Below are 16,085 nucleotides of genomic sequence, written 5' to 3'. Positions count from 1 at the left end.
TGAATGCACAGGTCCATACAAAGACACGCACACAAACGTTCACAGCAGCATTAGTCACAACAGCCAAAAACTGGAAGCAATCCAAATACCCAGGAACAGAAGAAAAACACCAGGTATCTTCCTTCAGTGGAAAATTCACATCAATTAAAAAGAACAAACTAATAATATACACAACAGGGATGAATCTCACAGACATCATGTTGAGTGAAAGAAGCCAGACACAGAGAGTATGTAACGAAGGATTCCATTTCCATTAAGCAGTGACAGAAGTCAGAATATGAGTTACTTCTCCGGAGGGGCGTGCTAGGATCTGAATGCTTCCATCCCCACAAAATTCAATGTTGAAACCTAATCCCCATGTGGTGGTATCAAGAGGTGGGGCCTTTGGGAGGTGATCAGGTCTTGAGGGCTCTGCCCTCATAAATGGGATTCCTACCCTTGTAAGATAGGCCCAAGGAAGCTCCCTTGCCCCTTCCACCATGTGAGGACACAGGAACAAGGTGTCATTTATGGAGGAGAGAGCTCTCACCAGACACTGAAACTGCTAACATCTTGATCTTGACTTCCTGGTCTTCAGAACTGTGAGCAATAAATTTCTGTTGTTTATGGATTACCCAGTCTAAGATATTTTGTTTTAGCAAGAGGAATGGATTAAGACAGAAAGTAAAATCTGGGAAGGAGCACCAAGTACCTGTAACTGGTGCTGGAAATGCTCTATATTTTGATATTGTTGGCGCTTACATGGGTGACTGCATATAAAAATAATCGAGAGTTAAATTTAGTGCACTTTACCGAATGTTTATATTGCTATGATCTCAATGTTTGTGTGCCCCCAAAATTTGTATGGTGAATCTCCCTAGGTGATGGTAATAAGCGGTAGGGTCTTTATAGGAGGTGATTAAGTCATGAGAATGGAGCCCTCATGTATGGGATTAGTGGCCTCATAAAAGAGGCCTCAGAGACACTCTCATCCTCTTTCCACCAAGAAGAAATCAAAAACTCTACCATACTAGTCCCCGATCTTGAGACTTTCAGCCTCCCGAACTGTGAGAAATAAATTTCTGTTTATAAGCCACCCTGTCTACATTTTGTTATAGTAGCACAAATGGACTAAGACCTATACTTGAAAAATATTCCTGCTCCTTTACAATAGCTATTTAATAACCATTTAATGACATTTTTAAGATGCCTGAAATAGTCACGGATTCCTCATTTTAAGAATACCCAAATAAGCTAGTGAAGAGTAAAACATGAATATTGCGAAGGTGCTATACAAGCATAACTTTGCAAGAAATTATCAATCACGCTCTTCTTTAAAACACAATGCCTAACACTTAAGTATCGCTCAATAAATGTTGGTTGCATGAATTTCATAATCCCACTGCTTATATTTTAGAAGCCCAGAGGAATCTATATGTACAAATATATGGCATAATAGCCTCAATATACTATACCCTATACATGTGAAAAACTATGGTTTTTGTCTATTAACTACTTCTTTACCTCCAAGTACAAAAACATACAAGCCAAGTGTTAAGCCATCACCAAAGGAACATAGATGTTAACTGTGCAAGCTAAAGGCAGCACCACTTTCATTTTTCACACTGTCAGTGGGACATCAGGGGTGGGGGTAACTCTTTGCCATGTAGACTTGGAGCACAAAAAGTTGGTTAGGATCATCTAATTTAACCCCCCACCCTGGTTAGAAAGTGCCCTGGCCTCCCTACTGCTGGGTGTCTTCCCACTGCCTGGACTCTCTAAGAGACAGTGCAGGGAGAAGACAGCAGGGGTGCCAGGGACAACTGACCCACTTGGGGAGGGGCAGCCTACTGTGAACTGTGTCCACGTTAGCATCTTTCCTGCCAGAGCATAAGAGACAGAACTCACAGTATGGGAAGTCTCACTTGGCAGCAAGTCTATGAAACTGAAATGAAGGAAGTTTCAAGTCCACAAGGGGCTCAAAAACACCACTGGAAGTGACCAAAAAGTGAAACAAAACCACAGCTCACCTCGCTATTGTGGCCCCGGAGGTTGAAATTTATCCTCTGTGGAGTACTCCTGTCCCTGCGACAGTGACTAGAGGTGAAAGTCACCCCAACCACTCCTCGCCCGTTGCCCGTGGCCAGCCAGCCTTCCTCATAGTAGCGTCTCCTGCACACAGGCTTCTCCTTCTCACTCTTGGGGACACGCCCCTTCCAGGACAGGCACAGGATGTTGGAGTCGCTGCAAAGCACAGGCCCATGTTCTACCGCTGCATACATACTTTCTTCAATGAACTGTTTTACTTAAAAAGTAACACTAATGCTGTGAAATTTAAACCAATTTCTTTCATTGGTATATGTGTTTTTGTGGTTGGCTTGCGTTGCTTTTTTCCCCCTTTAATTAAGACTGACCTGAATCTAATTAGAAGGTCAGTATTTTATAAAGATCCACCGAATGCATAGTGAAAAAATTCCTCTATAAAAGATGATGGCAGTCTTCTAAGAAAAGGTAATGCTTAAAAAAAATGGGGTCCATTTTTATTTTCAAGTTCTCAGAGGAAGAACGTGCTGATCCTTTGGAGAAAGAGCATCGTTAATTAAGTGGTGATCAAGAAACGGTTTTATTCTTTTTACTCCACTTGGTTATTCTCATTCAGCCTGAGATTCCAGTTTAGTGTAATATGATTCCAGAGACAAAGGGTTGCAAATACATAGATTTCAAGTAACTTAAGGCTTTAAGAATCCCTCTAGCTCGAATTTTTCTCTTCAAAAGTTCGGATGCAGAGACAGAATACATAGGATCATCTTCCTTCTGAAGCTACCCTCTAGCATCCTTCCTGAACTAGACAAATTTCTGCTGCTAAAGCTGAAAAAGATTGCATAAAGGGAAAAAAAAGGCACACAAACCGTGCAAAACAGACCAGAGTTTGTGCAGACAAGAGTCCAAATTTTAGGAAGAAAAACAGACTCTCTCCTTGTTGTTTCAGAACCAGAAACTTTCCACCTCAAAGCTTGGCCCTGTGTCCCCGGGGAACGCAGGGCTCCATCGGACTACTCCTCCACCAGCCGGCGCGCCCCTCAGTGCCATAGAGGCTGGAAAGAAGGCCCCTTCACTCAAGAGGCAGAATGTTCCAGCGCTCTTACAGTGGTCCCAGTGTTTGCTGTGGGTGAGTCTTAAATCCTCTTGCTGACAAAACAGAGCCACGCTGCAAGATTTTGTTCCTTTTGCTCGTCTCCCTTCTCACTCCCCCAGTTAGCACTCCCCTTTTCTGCTCCTAAAGATCTTTTTCCATCTTGATGAAAAAAGCTAATCTTAGAATTAAGTCCATCAGGTAATCTTCTCATATGCAAGTCTTCTTGGACTTGACAGGGAAGATAATCCCTTAAAACAAAAGCAGAAGCCAGAGTCAGATTCCCCCAACTGTCTCCCTAGAGAGTGATCGTGTTTTGCTGATGGGTGCTTTCCTGTTCACATTCAGAGACTGTCTCCAAACACCACACCGCTAGTCCAAAAAAAGAAAGCTTTGCTTGGATTTCCTTGATATTTATTTTATAATTATTGGTTTCAATTGCTATTTTACAATATTATCCTATAGATGCAGGAAAAAAAAGGGGGAAATAATAAATTAAAATATGTCAAATACAGTTAATTAAGATAGGCAAAGGAATCAGTTCATTATTCAAACTTGTCCCATCATACTTGAACTTGCTTTCCTCTAGCCATAACCACAGTAGGAGTTATTTTTCAGTCTAGAATTTTAATCCGTCCAAATCACCAAACCTACTGAAAAATAAAGTGCAACAAACACTGTGTGAGCTGCTGCAATGTTTGAAATCACACTTCTTTCTCAGTCACCTTCTCACTTAGTTTCTTCTTTAAACTGGAGAATATTTTTGTGGTTTAATCTGTGCAAATTTTTTTTTCTTCTTTTTGCAGACTTTCTTTACCCATGCAGACCATATGGAAAATTGGCCATTAGTGATGTATTTTTCTCCCCGGGCTCCTGAGCCCAGTGGTGTCAAGTTGCTCCATCTGATTCTTAAATTAATTTTCATCAGTTGTAAAACTCTCAAGTGTGCACAAGAATGAGCCTGTCTTCCCGTATGAATGTGTAAGTACAGAAAGAAGATTTTAAATGCACATAGACACACACTCTTCAACTGCCATACGAAGCGTCTGTTTCCCCAGTCATTTCAGGAACCATCAGATTATTCACGGCTGGGAGGCCCTGGAGTCTTACAAATCTGTCAAAAAAAAAAAAAAAAGATATAAAATTAAAAAACTTTAAAACACTGAAAAATAAAAGTTTTAAGAATAATTGCTGAAACTGAAATGAAAGACCCATCTTTACACTTACATCAAATGGAGCTACTGACCACACTGAATGGTAAAATCCAATAGTGAAAGGATACACCTCACCAGACTCAAGACAACACACAACACATGACAGTTCTGCCTGCCACTGATCTTTGTATTCAATTTGTCAGCAGCTGGGCACATCTGAATGAAATTATAACTGCCATTCTTCCACACTGAACTGTACTTTCTAAGACTCTGAACTCCGAATGTGAGACTCTACTCCTCCAGAGACCATGGTCACTGTTTAAGCAGGCATCCTCAAAAAGGAGACTGAAATGACTCAGGCAAGTTATCTGGATTGATTTTTTCATGATTAATAAAAGATATTTCCTCAAGACACAAAGCAGTAAGGGCCTTTAAAACTCATCCATCCCTGATGGCTGGCAGGTCTCAGAGCAAAGCGCAGCTGTTTTCTAAGCTTTGAAGTGGTCTACCAGCAATAAAGTTCTAGAGAATCTCTCTCTAGCAAATCCATTCCATCTTATTCCTACTGCCTGAAGTCCACGCCGCATCACATCCTCTACAAACACGAGAACACTCTGTCCCTAACTTAGTCATCCTCCCCGTCCTCTGGCCCCGCCAGTCCTTCCAGAAGGCAGAGAGTGGCCTTTCTCAAATTCAGCAGACTCTCTCAGTCCCCTGGGGCAGCTGAAGCAGCCCAGCCCCACCCCACAGGAACTGGACACTGCAAGGGAAGGGAAAGGCCCAGGTGTTCGCATTTCTAACAAGCTCCCAAGAGATGCTAATGCTGCTGGTCAGCGAGCCAGGCTTTGAGAACTACTGGCCTGTAGCATCAAGTCCCAGCAAAAGACCCTACTTTCATCATAATACTAGGACATAATTTGCCTTCTGCCGTGTTCACATTTGTATCCATGGTGCAAAATCAGCAGTGGGTCAAACTGCAAGCTCTTTAACACTAATCAAGGTAGAGGTACCAACTGCACCAGTAGTCATAGAAAAAAAAGAAAAAAAAAAAGCCAGCCTCACTTAAGAACATCTTTGATATGGCAGTAAAAATTATTAATTTTATTAAACATCAGCCCTTGAGTACATGGTTTTTAATACCCTTGTGTCCCAAAATAGTAGGTACACATAAAGTACTTCTGTGGACTACTGAAGCACCATGGTAGTCCCAGGAAAAAGCATGTGTTATACAGTTTAAGTTGCAAAATGAACTGCTTGCTGTTTTCATGGAATACCACGTGACATGGTTGGAGTGTTTGGCCCCGCCAAATCTCATGCTGAAACGTAACCCCCAGTGTTAGAGGTGGGGCCTGGTGGGAGGGGTTTGGATCATGGGGGCAGTCCCTCATGAATGTCATGGTGCTGTCTTCTGATAGTGAGTGAACTCTCACGATACCTGGTTGTTTAAAAGAATGTAGCACCAGGAGTTCGAGACCAGCCTGGCCAACATGGTGAAACCCTGTCTCCACTAAAAATACAAAAATTACCTGAGCATGGTGGTGGGCACCTGTAATCCCAACTACTTGGGAGGATGAGGCAGAAGAATTGCTTGAAACCAGAAGGCAGAGGTTGCGGTGAGCCAAGATGGCACCACTGCACTCCAGCCTGGGTGAAAGAGAAAAACTCCGTCTCAAAAAAAAAAAGAGTGTAGCACCTCCCACCTCTCTTGCTGCTCCCGCTCTAGCTATGTGACACGTTAGTTCCTTGTCACCTTCTGCCATGTTTGTAAGCTTCCTGAGGACACACCAGAAGCAGATGCCAGCACCATGCTTCCTGTAAAGCCTGCAGAGCCATGAGCCAATTAAAACAATTTTCTTTATAAATTACCCAGTCTCAGGTATTCCTTATAGTAATGCAAATGGGCTAATACCCCAAGTTTACTAAAAAGTATGAATGACAAATTATGGTTGTTCCAGCTGGGATATTTGGCCGACATTTTCTTGAACGTGAACAAAGTAAGCCTGCCACTTTAAGGAAAACAACTAACAGAATTTGTTGTTGAAAATAAAAACTGAGCTTTCAAGTTAAATTTAGACTTTTGCGAAAATCAGCACTCATCACTATGAGCTTGCGAGCTCCCCATGTAACTGGGGGTGATGTTAATAAATGTGAATTTTTTTATTTTTTATCTCATATTTCATTATGCATCAATATTTGGAAGACTCACATACTTGGTAAACCAATATTTTCCAAATGACCAACAAAGATGATAGAAATTATACTTGAGTAAAAGATCCATTCAAGGTACAAGACTTTGGGAGGCCGAGGCAGGGGTCACCAGAGGTTAGGAGTTCAAGACCGGGCTGGCCAACGTGGTGAAACCCCATCTCTACTAAAAAATACAAAAATTAGCTGGGTGTGGTGGCAGGTGACTGTAGTCCCAGCTACTCGGGAGGCTGAGGCAGGAGAATCAATTGAACCCAGGAGGTGGAGGTTGCAGTGAGCCGACATCACACGACCGCACTCTAAGTCTGGGTGACAGTGAGACTCTGTCTCAAAAACAAAACAAAACAAAAAAAGTGCAAAGAAGACAAATGAATTTTAATGTAACCAAGGATGAAAAATTCACTGATATAGTTCATTCAAATTCTATATTGCAACTAATCTTTGAGAAACTACCACTTGTTGAATTTTAGTGTGGTTATCAAAGAAAAATATCCATGATTATCTGAAGACTATTAAAATCCTCCTTTCTTTTCCAATTATATATGTGTGTGAGGCTGAATTTTCTTCATATACTTCAACAAAAACGACATATTGCAAGATTAAATGTAGAAGCAAATATGAGAACCTAGCCATCTTTAAGTAAGCCAGACATTAGATATTGCTGCCAAAATATAAAACAATACACTCTTATTATTAAATGTTTTAGTTTTAGGACAAGCAGTTGTTTTCATAAAAATATGTAACTTATTCAATGGGTTTATGTTTTTAATAAATTAGGGAATATTTTTTAATTTATCAGTTTTATTTTATTTTATTTTTTTGAGACACAGCCTCACTCTGTCGCCCAGGCTGGAGTATAGTGGTGTGATCGCAGCTCACTGCAGCCTCAACTTCCTGGTCTCAAAAAAATCCTCCCACCTCAGCCTCCTGAGTAGCTAGGACCACAGGTGCACACCACCACATCCAGTTAACTTTTGTATTGTGTGTAGAGACAGGGTTTCGTCATGTCAGCCAGGCTGGTCTTGAACTCCGAGGCTCAAGTGATCCACCCCTGCTCAGCCTCCCGAAGTAGCTGGGATTACAGGTGTCAGCCACTGCACCCAGCCAGTTTTAATTTCTAATATGGCAAATATCAACAGATAACCACAAAAACAAAAGTTCCTTTGGACCTTCAATAATTTTTATGAATATAAAGGAGCCCTGAAACAAAAAAGTTCAAAAATCACAGACATATACTAACTCTCTAAAATGTAAATCTATCTATCTTTCCTTCTTCTTTATTTTGAAAAGGGGTCTCACTCTCACCCAGACTGCAGTGCAGTGGCACAATCTTGGCTCACTGCAACCTCCCTTGAACTAGGCTCAAGCAATCCTTCCACCTCAGACTCCTGAGGAGCCGGGACTACAGGCGCACCGCTGCCATGCCTGGCTAACTTTTTGTATTTTTTGAAGAGACAGGGTTTCCCAATGTTGCCCAGGTTAGTCTTGAAAACTCCTGGGCACAAGTGATCTGCCTGCCTCAGCCTCCCAAAGCACTGGGATTAAAGGCATGAGCTACAGCGCCCAGCCAAATGTAAATCTTAAATAACTATTTTATTAAGGTATATAGGATAAATTTCCACAGTTAAAGCACAGTTTTCCATCTCATATATACTATTAAGGTTTTTAACCAAACTTTAAAAATATCTTTAAAATCATAAAATGCCATATATGCTAGACAAATATAGCAGTTTTTTTTTAAATTCCACTTTATTATGATTCAAAATGCATAATGGATACAAAAATCTAACAACAAAAAAGAACAATCAAAGCATCTGAATTACTGAAAGGCTAGTGCCAATTTTATCAATACCATTAACAAAAATGAGTGGTGTTGGGCATTTCACTTCCTTTCTTACTGCCTTTTCTCATAAAGATGAGAAAACGAGAATGGTAACTAAACTGATTAAGTTTCCAAGGAATGATAAGAATATCGTCAAATCAACACTAGTAAGGGGGGTTGGTATAAAATGATTAAAAAGCAACTATCAGATTGAAAGCAGAAACTTGAACAGATATTTGTACGCCAATGTTCATGGCGGCATGATTCACAGTAGCCAAAAGGTGAAACCAATATAAATTACTTTTTTTTTTTTGAGACAGGGTTTCCCTCTGCCTTTCAGGCTGGAGTGCACAGATGTGATCACAACTCACTGCAGCCTTGAACTCCTAGGCTCAAGCTATACTCCCACCTCAGCCTCCCAAATAGCTGAGACTACAGGTGCATACCACCAGGCTAGCAAATTTTTTTTTTTTTTTTAATTTTTGGTACAGACAGGGTCTTATTATATTGCCCAGGCTGGTCTCAAACTCCTGGGCTCAAGCCATCCTCCCACCTCAGCCTCCCAAAGGGCTGGAATTACAGGTGTGAGCCACCATACCCAGCAACAACCCAAATGTCCACTGATGGATGAACGGGTAAACAAAATGTAGTATATGTACACACACATACACACACACACACACACATGCACACACAATGAAATATCATTCAGCCTTAAAATAATTCTGATACATGCTACCAAACGGATGAACTCTGAGGACATTATGCTAGGTGAAACAAGCCAGTCACAAAAAGACCAATACCTTATGACTCCAGTGATATGAGGGACCAAGAGTAGATAGCAGTAGGATTCATAGAAACAGTAAGTAGAAGGGTGAGTGCCAGGGACTGAGGGGAGGGGAAATAAAGAGTTAGTGTTTAATGGGTATAGAGTTTTAGTTTTGTAAGATGAAAAGAGTTCTGGAGGCAAATGGTTGCAAAATAATGTGAATGTACTTTAATACTACTGAACTGTACACTTTAAAAATGGTAAAAATGGGCTGGGCACAGTGGCTCACACCCATAATCCCAACACATTGGGAGGCTGAGGCAGGAGGATGGCTTGAAACTAGGAGTTTCAGACCAGCATGGACAATATAGCAAGACCCTGTCGTTACAAAAAATAAAAAAATCAGCCAGACATGGAGGTGCACACCTGTAGTCCCAGCTACTTGGAAGGCTGAAGTGGGAGGATTGCTTGAGCCTGGGAACTCAAGGCTGCAGTGGGCCATGATCACACCACTGTACTTCAGCCTGGGTGACAGAGTGAGACCCCATCTCAAAAAAAAAAAAAAAAAGGTAAAATTGGTAAATTTAATGGTATATATATTTCCCCTCAATTTTAAAAATGAGATAAGTTGGTTAAAAAGCAACTATTCATATAAAGCCTTTCAATAACAGATTGAAAGTAAATATTACTCAGCTTGTCATTACGATGTTTTTTACCCTGAACATTGTAACACAGGCCCAAGAGCAATCCTGGGTGTTTTCATTAAGAATAAACAATGCTGACCTCCACAGACATTATTAGAAACAAACCTGTTTCTAATAATTACAGCTTATTTTCAGAACATTCCTGTATATCAGTACAAAACCCATACCTGCTTTTAGGATATTAGAATCTTAAACCAAAGAATACATGTGTCTAATTGAATCAATGACCTGCTAGGGTTCTAGATGCCAGTAATGAAACACATAAGATGCTTCCCACTCTAGCTTCCATACGATCCAGTTCTAATGGCAAAGAAGGAGCCCCAGAACTTGCTTGGAAAGTTCAACCTAGAGACAGGATGGTGTATCAGGTATGTTAGACACCCACAGATTAATCAACCAATAAATCTTCATTAAGCAGCTATTAATATTATACACAAGGCCCCTGTGCTGTGTTCTCTCCGTCTTTTGTCCCCAATTAGATATTCTACTTTCTAACTTATTTTCACTACCATTTATTTTGTGTTATCTGATTCCTATTTTCCACCAACACAGATAAAATTTACCATTGGGAGTGGAGAGGTAAAAAAGCATTTTTGGTTTGTTTTGTTTTTTAAATCGTTTGAATTAACGTTAGAGACTGGAGATAAATTAGGGAAGATATTTTCCACTTACACAATTTTAACAGAAACATATTCATTACAAGTTGTAAGAATGCAACCACTCTGGAAAATAGTTTGGTATTACTAGTATTACTGAAGATGTGTATATCCTGCAAATAGCATTCCCACTCCTGAGTGTGTGCACCAGACACATTCTCTGTGAGTGCTCAAGGGGAGGTAGATATAAGGTATTCACATACAAAGTATTCACAGCAGCAGGGTTTACATCAGCTCCAAACTGAAAACAACACAGACCCTTACCAGTAGTTCTGCTTTTGCCCTTTGCCTTGTGATCTTTGTTGGACCCTTATCAGTAGTTCTGCTTTTGCCCTTTGTCCTGTTCCCTCAGAAGCATGTGATCTTTATTAGACCCTTATTAGTAGTTACGCTTTTTACCCTTTGAAGCATGTGAGCTTTGTACCTACTCCCTGTTCTTACAACCCCTCCCCTTTTGAAACCCTTAATAAAAACTTGCTGGTTTGAGGCTCAGGCGGGCATCACGGTCCTACTGACATGTGATGTCACGCCCGGCGGCCCAGCTGTAAAATTCCTCTCTTTATACTGCTGTCTTTATTTCTCAGCTGGCCAACACTTACGGAAAATAGAAAGAACCTACGTTGAAATTCCTGTTTCCATTCTGGCCGGTGAGTCAATTGCTCAATTACTTTTACTACCTAATATTGTTTTAAACAAAGGAGATAAGACACGGGGCCCTAGGATGGGCTCTGATGGTGAAAAAGCCGCTTATTGGATTAATGTAATTTCTGAACAACAGCCCACCTGCACCATATGCATTCAAGGAAAAAAGTTTAAGGGCCTACTAGATACTGGGTCTGATGTTTCTATTATTTCCTCTAACTTATGGCCTTCCTCCTGGCGTAAACATCCCACTAACATAGAACTAGCGGGGATTGGAAAAGCTGATGAAGTTCACCAGAGCACATTTATCTTGCCTTGCACTGGCCCTGAGGGTCAAAAGGGTAAAATTCAGCCTTATATCACGCCAATCTCCACTAATATTTGGGGTAGAGATTTGCTGACATAATGGGGGGCTGAAATTAATATTCCACATAACTCTTACAGTGCTCCCAGTCAACATATAATGGAAAACATGGGGTTTGTTCCCAGACTCGGTCTCGGTCCAAGACATGAAAGAATTACTAAACCTCTTCAAGTTACTGTAGAAGAGGGCTGGTTTAGGTCATCCTTTTCAATGACAGCCACTGCTATGCCTCCCTACAATGAAAATCTGAAACACCTGTTTGGATTGAGCAGTGGCCGCTCTGAAGAAAAACTGGAGGCTTTAACTCAATTGGTTGCTAAACAGTTACAACTTGGAAATGTGGAACCTTCTCTCTCCCCCTGGAAGTCTCCTGTGTTTCTGGTAAAAAAGAAATCAGGCAAGTGGAGGACGGTAACTGATTTAAGGGCCATTAATGCTGTAATTAAACCTATGGGAGCCGTCCAACCCGGCATGCCTGCCCCTGCTTTCATACCTAATAATTGGCCTCTCATAGTTATTGATCTTAAAGACTATATCCTTCATATTGCTTTACATAAATCGAATTGTGAAAAATTTGCTTTTACTGTACCATCTATCAATAATCAGGAGCCTGTAGCTCGTTATCAATGGAAAGTACTTCCTCAGGGAGTGCTGAATAGCCCTACCATCTGCCAGCTTTATGTTGGACAGGTGCTTTCACTAGTTTGAGCTCAATTTCCCCAGGCCTATATTCTTCATTATATTGATGATATATTAATTGCTGCCCCCACTGATAAAGAATTGACTGTTAACAATTTTTAAGCCATCGTGTTACAGAGGCTGGATTACACATCGCTCAGGATAAAATTCAACAGACCACTCCTGTTTAATATTTAGGAATGGTGTTCAATAAAAAATATATTCAACCTCAAAAGGTTCAGATTAGGAGAGATTCTTTGAAAACCTTAAATGATTTCCAAAAACTTTTAGGTAACACTAATTATTTAAGACCTACTTTAGGCATTTCAACATATGCGCCATCTAACTTGTTTTCTATGCTGTGTGGAGACTCCAATCTCTGCAGTCCCAGGACTTTCACCCCTGAGGCTTCACTAGAACTGGAATTCATGGAGGAAAGAATCCAAACTGCCCAGTTGTCTAGGGTACAGCCGTCTCAGCCTTTTCAGCTTCTGGTTTTCGCTTCATTGCACTCCCCTACTGGGCTAATAGTTCAACATAATGACTTAGCGGAGTGGTGTTTTCTTCCTCATTCTGAGTCAAAAACTTTGTCTGTTTATCTGGACCAAATGGCCACCCTAATTGAACAAGCTCAGTGTAGAATACTTAAATTTTCCAGATTTGATCCGAATTTAATTGTGGTTCCTTTAAATCAGCTCGAAGTTCAGGCCACTTTTCAACATTCCATACTGTGGCAAATTCACTTGGCTGATTTTATTGGTGTTGTTGACAATCATTATCCAAAAAAACAAATTGTTTGATTTTATAAAAATGACTTCTTGGGTAGTCCCTCGATTGACCAAAGATCAGCCCATTCCTGAGGCCATTACAGTGTTCACTGATGGCTCCAGTAATGGAAATGCTGGTTATGTGGGTCCTATAGACAAGCTTATTTCTACCCCTTATACCTCTGCTCAAAAGGCAGAGTTAATTGCTGTAATTATTGCCTTACAGGATTTCCCCAAACCTTTAAATATTGTCTCTGATTCTGCTTATGTTGTACATGCCACTAAAAATATAGAAACGGCTACTATCAAACATATTGGTAATTCTGAATTGGCTTCTTTATTTTCAAGGTTACAACAGGAGGTTCGCCAATGTAGACACCCTTTCTATATTACACATATTAGATCTCATACCACTCTACTGGGACCCATGTCTGCTGGTAACGATAAGGTCGACTGGTCTCTTTTGCAACCTGAGAAGCTCAGGAGTTCCATAATCTCACTCATGTCAATGCTGCTGGATTAAAAGAGAAATTTGCTCTCACCTGGAAGGAGGCTAAGCTTATTGTCCACCACTGCCCTCAGTGCCAAGTTTTTGTACTTCCAAATCAGGAACCTGGCATTAATCCCAGAGGCCTAACTCCTAATGATTTATGGCAAATGGATGTGACTCATGTTAGCTCCTTTGGCAGAATTTCACATGTACATGTTTCTGTAGACACCTTTTCAGGTTTTATTTGGGCTACTTGCCAAACAGGGGAAGGCACGGCCAATATTAAAAGACATCTGTATCCTTGCTTTGCAGTTATAGGGCTTCCATATCAAATAAAGACAACGCCCCTGGATACATCAGTAAGGCTTTTGATTTATGTATGCAACAATGGGGAATTTCCCCTATTACCAGAATCGCTTACAATCCTCAGGGACAAGCTGTGGCGGAATGGGCCAATTGCACTTTAAAAACTCAATTGTCCAAACAGTCTGAGCAACAAAAGCATAATTTAACCACTTCCCACTCCCAGTTACATTTAGCATTGTTTACTTTAAACTTTCTAAATGTTCCTAAAGACATACTCTGACTGCAGCTGAACAGGCAAAAAATTCTCCCTAAATGAAGGCAAGCCAGTGTTATGGAAAAACTCCCAGACCAATACCTGGGAACCTGGAACAATTATAACGGGGGAAAGAGGGTATACTTGTGTTTCACCAGGAGGTCATCAATCCCGTCTGGGTGCCCACTAGGAGACTTAAACTTCGTGTGAATACTGACAATAAAAACCACAGGGAAGAGACGTCCACGTCAGAGACCGCCCTCATACCTGATGAGATCTGTGCCGACTCCTCAGAAACTGGCATGCCAAATTAAAATGGGTGTGGTTCAATCCTCCCTAATGGCAAGAGACCCCTCTAATCCCACTTCTCCTAATTCCCTTTCTTTTTCTCCTTACGAACCTAAAAATCTCACCATTTCTATTAGCCTGAAAATAACATCCCCCTGTTCTTCTCTTCCTCCTTTAGCACTGGATCTCGCTTATAATAGGTTTTATTTAATAATTCTCCCCCTTATACTTTCTGTCTCACCAGTTTCCCCTCAAACTGATTTACCTGCTACACAAAATTATTCTTATTAGGCTTATGTGCCTTTTCCCCCCACTTATTCAACCTCTCACCTGGATGGATGCTCCTGTGGACATCTATGCTAACGATATCGTGTGTGGCTGCTTGGAGCTACAGATGAACATTGCCCCGCTCAACCAGGAGAAGAAAGCACTGCATTTAATGTTACTATGGGTTATAAATACCCTCCTCTGTGCTTTGGACATGCACCTGGTTGTATCCATCTAGGAACTCAAGTCTGGGCTGCTTACCTTCCGGAGAGATCAGTCACAAGGGAATGGGGACATTTGGTCTCCAGCCTCTCCCTTTCTCCTTTAAGACAAATGAAAGGGGGAGTAATAGGAGATACCCCATACCTTCAATATAAACCTGTAGGAAAACCATGTCCTAAAAATTTTGAGGGCTCATCTAAAACTTTAATTTGGGAAGATTGTGTTAATTCACATGCAGTAGTATTAAAAACATGACTCATACGGTTTAGTAATAGACTGGGCACCAAAGGGCTATTTAAAAAACAATTGCTCCTCTGGCAGAAGGGAATGCCTGGAGGCTACTTATTTTATATTTCTTATTGGGAGGACGAGGATCATCATCCTACTTTGCATAGGAGGTTCAGCTCATCCTTTTCCTTAAAACGGGAAGATAAAGACATTACCCCCCACCCCGACCGAGGCCTAGTATGGATACTCCCCATTCTGAGCCCAGAACACCCAGAACTTTGGAAATTGGCTATTGCCATGTCCAGACTGCAAGTATGGGAAGGGGAAACTTTTCTGTCTGTTGTCCCCACTACTGCCCCTTGCATCCGTGATTCTGAACCCCATGATAAATCCCCTTTGAACCTTTTCCCTCTTTTTGATGTTGATTCTCCTTTATGGGACTCCAATTGGCATTATGATAATTCTTCTTGACCCAGGTATGCTCCTCTACCTCTTCGGCATCCCCAGGCACCTTGGATTGCTTCTTTACGGCGGAGAACATTGGGCGTTGCCCCTGCCGCTCCTCTCCCTCAGTATCAACGTAGATTCAAACATTCTGCTTTGTTTACCTCCAACCTGACTACTCCTATACAGAGTTGTGTTAAGCCTCCTTACATACTGTTAGTGGAAAATATCAAAATTTGGACGAACAATCAAACTGTCCAATGCATTAATTGTCATTTATACACTTGTGTTAACTCCCGTTTTGACTCCAGGAAAAGTGTAATGTTGGTTCGAGATCAAGAAGGAATCTGGATACCGTGTGCCGGACCAGTCAAAGAATCCTGCGTCAAAACTGGGAGAACGAACACGCCTTCATCGCCATGGCACATTTATATAAAAAGAAAGGGAGAGATGTTGCGGGAAATCAGGGACCCCCAACAGAGGGACTGGCTGGAGCTGTGGCAGAGGAACATAAATTGTGAAGATTTCATTTTAATATGGACATTTATCAGTTCCCAAATAATACTTTTATAATTTCTTATGCCTGTCTTTAATCTCTTAATCCTGTTATCTTCGTAAGCTGAGGATGTACGTCACCTCAGGGCCACTGTGATAATTGTGTTAACTGTACAAATTGATTGTAAAACGTGTGTTTGAACAATATGAAATCAGTGC

The 16,085-nt window shown here is 41.1% G+C and overlaps 1 protein-coding gene across 4 annotated transcripts in view; it reads right to left on the bottom strand.

Moving 5' to 3' along the window:
* TULP4 (TUB like protein 4) overlaps nt 1–16,085 on the bottom strand; it is a 284,224-nt gene that overhangs the window by 203,640 nt on the left and 64,499 nt on the right. For all 4 annotated transcript variants that reach the window (XM_024248390.3, XM_054558383.2, XM_054558382.2 and 1 more), the window contains one exon: nt 2,010–4,226. In XM_024248390.3, coding sequence (XP_024104158.3) covers nt 2,010–2,261 — 252 coding nt within the window. In that variant the 5' untranslated portion in view covers nt 2,262–4,226. The remainder of the gene's footprint in view (nt 1–2,009; nt 4,227–16,085) is intronic.

Source organism: Pongo abelii, chromosome 5, assembly GCF_028885655.2.
Source record: "Pongo abelii isolate AG06213 chromosome 5, NHGRI_mPonAbe1-v2.0_pri, whole genome shotgun sequence".
NCBI lineage: Eukaryota > Metazoa > Chordata > Mammalia > Primates > Hominidae > Pongo > Pongo abelii.
Note: the sequence above shows the minus strand (reverse complement) of the source record. Positions and strands in the feature narration are given on the sequence as shown.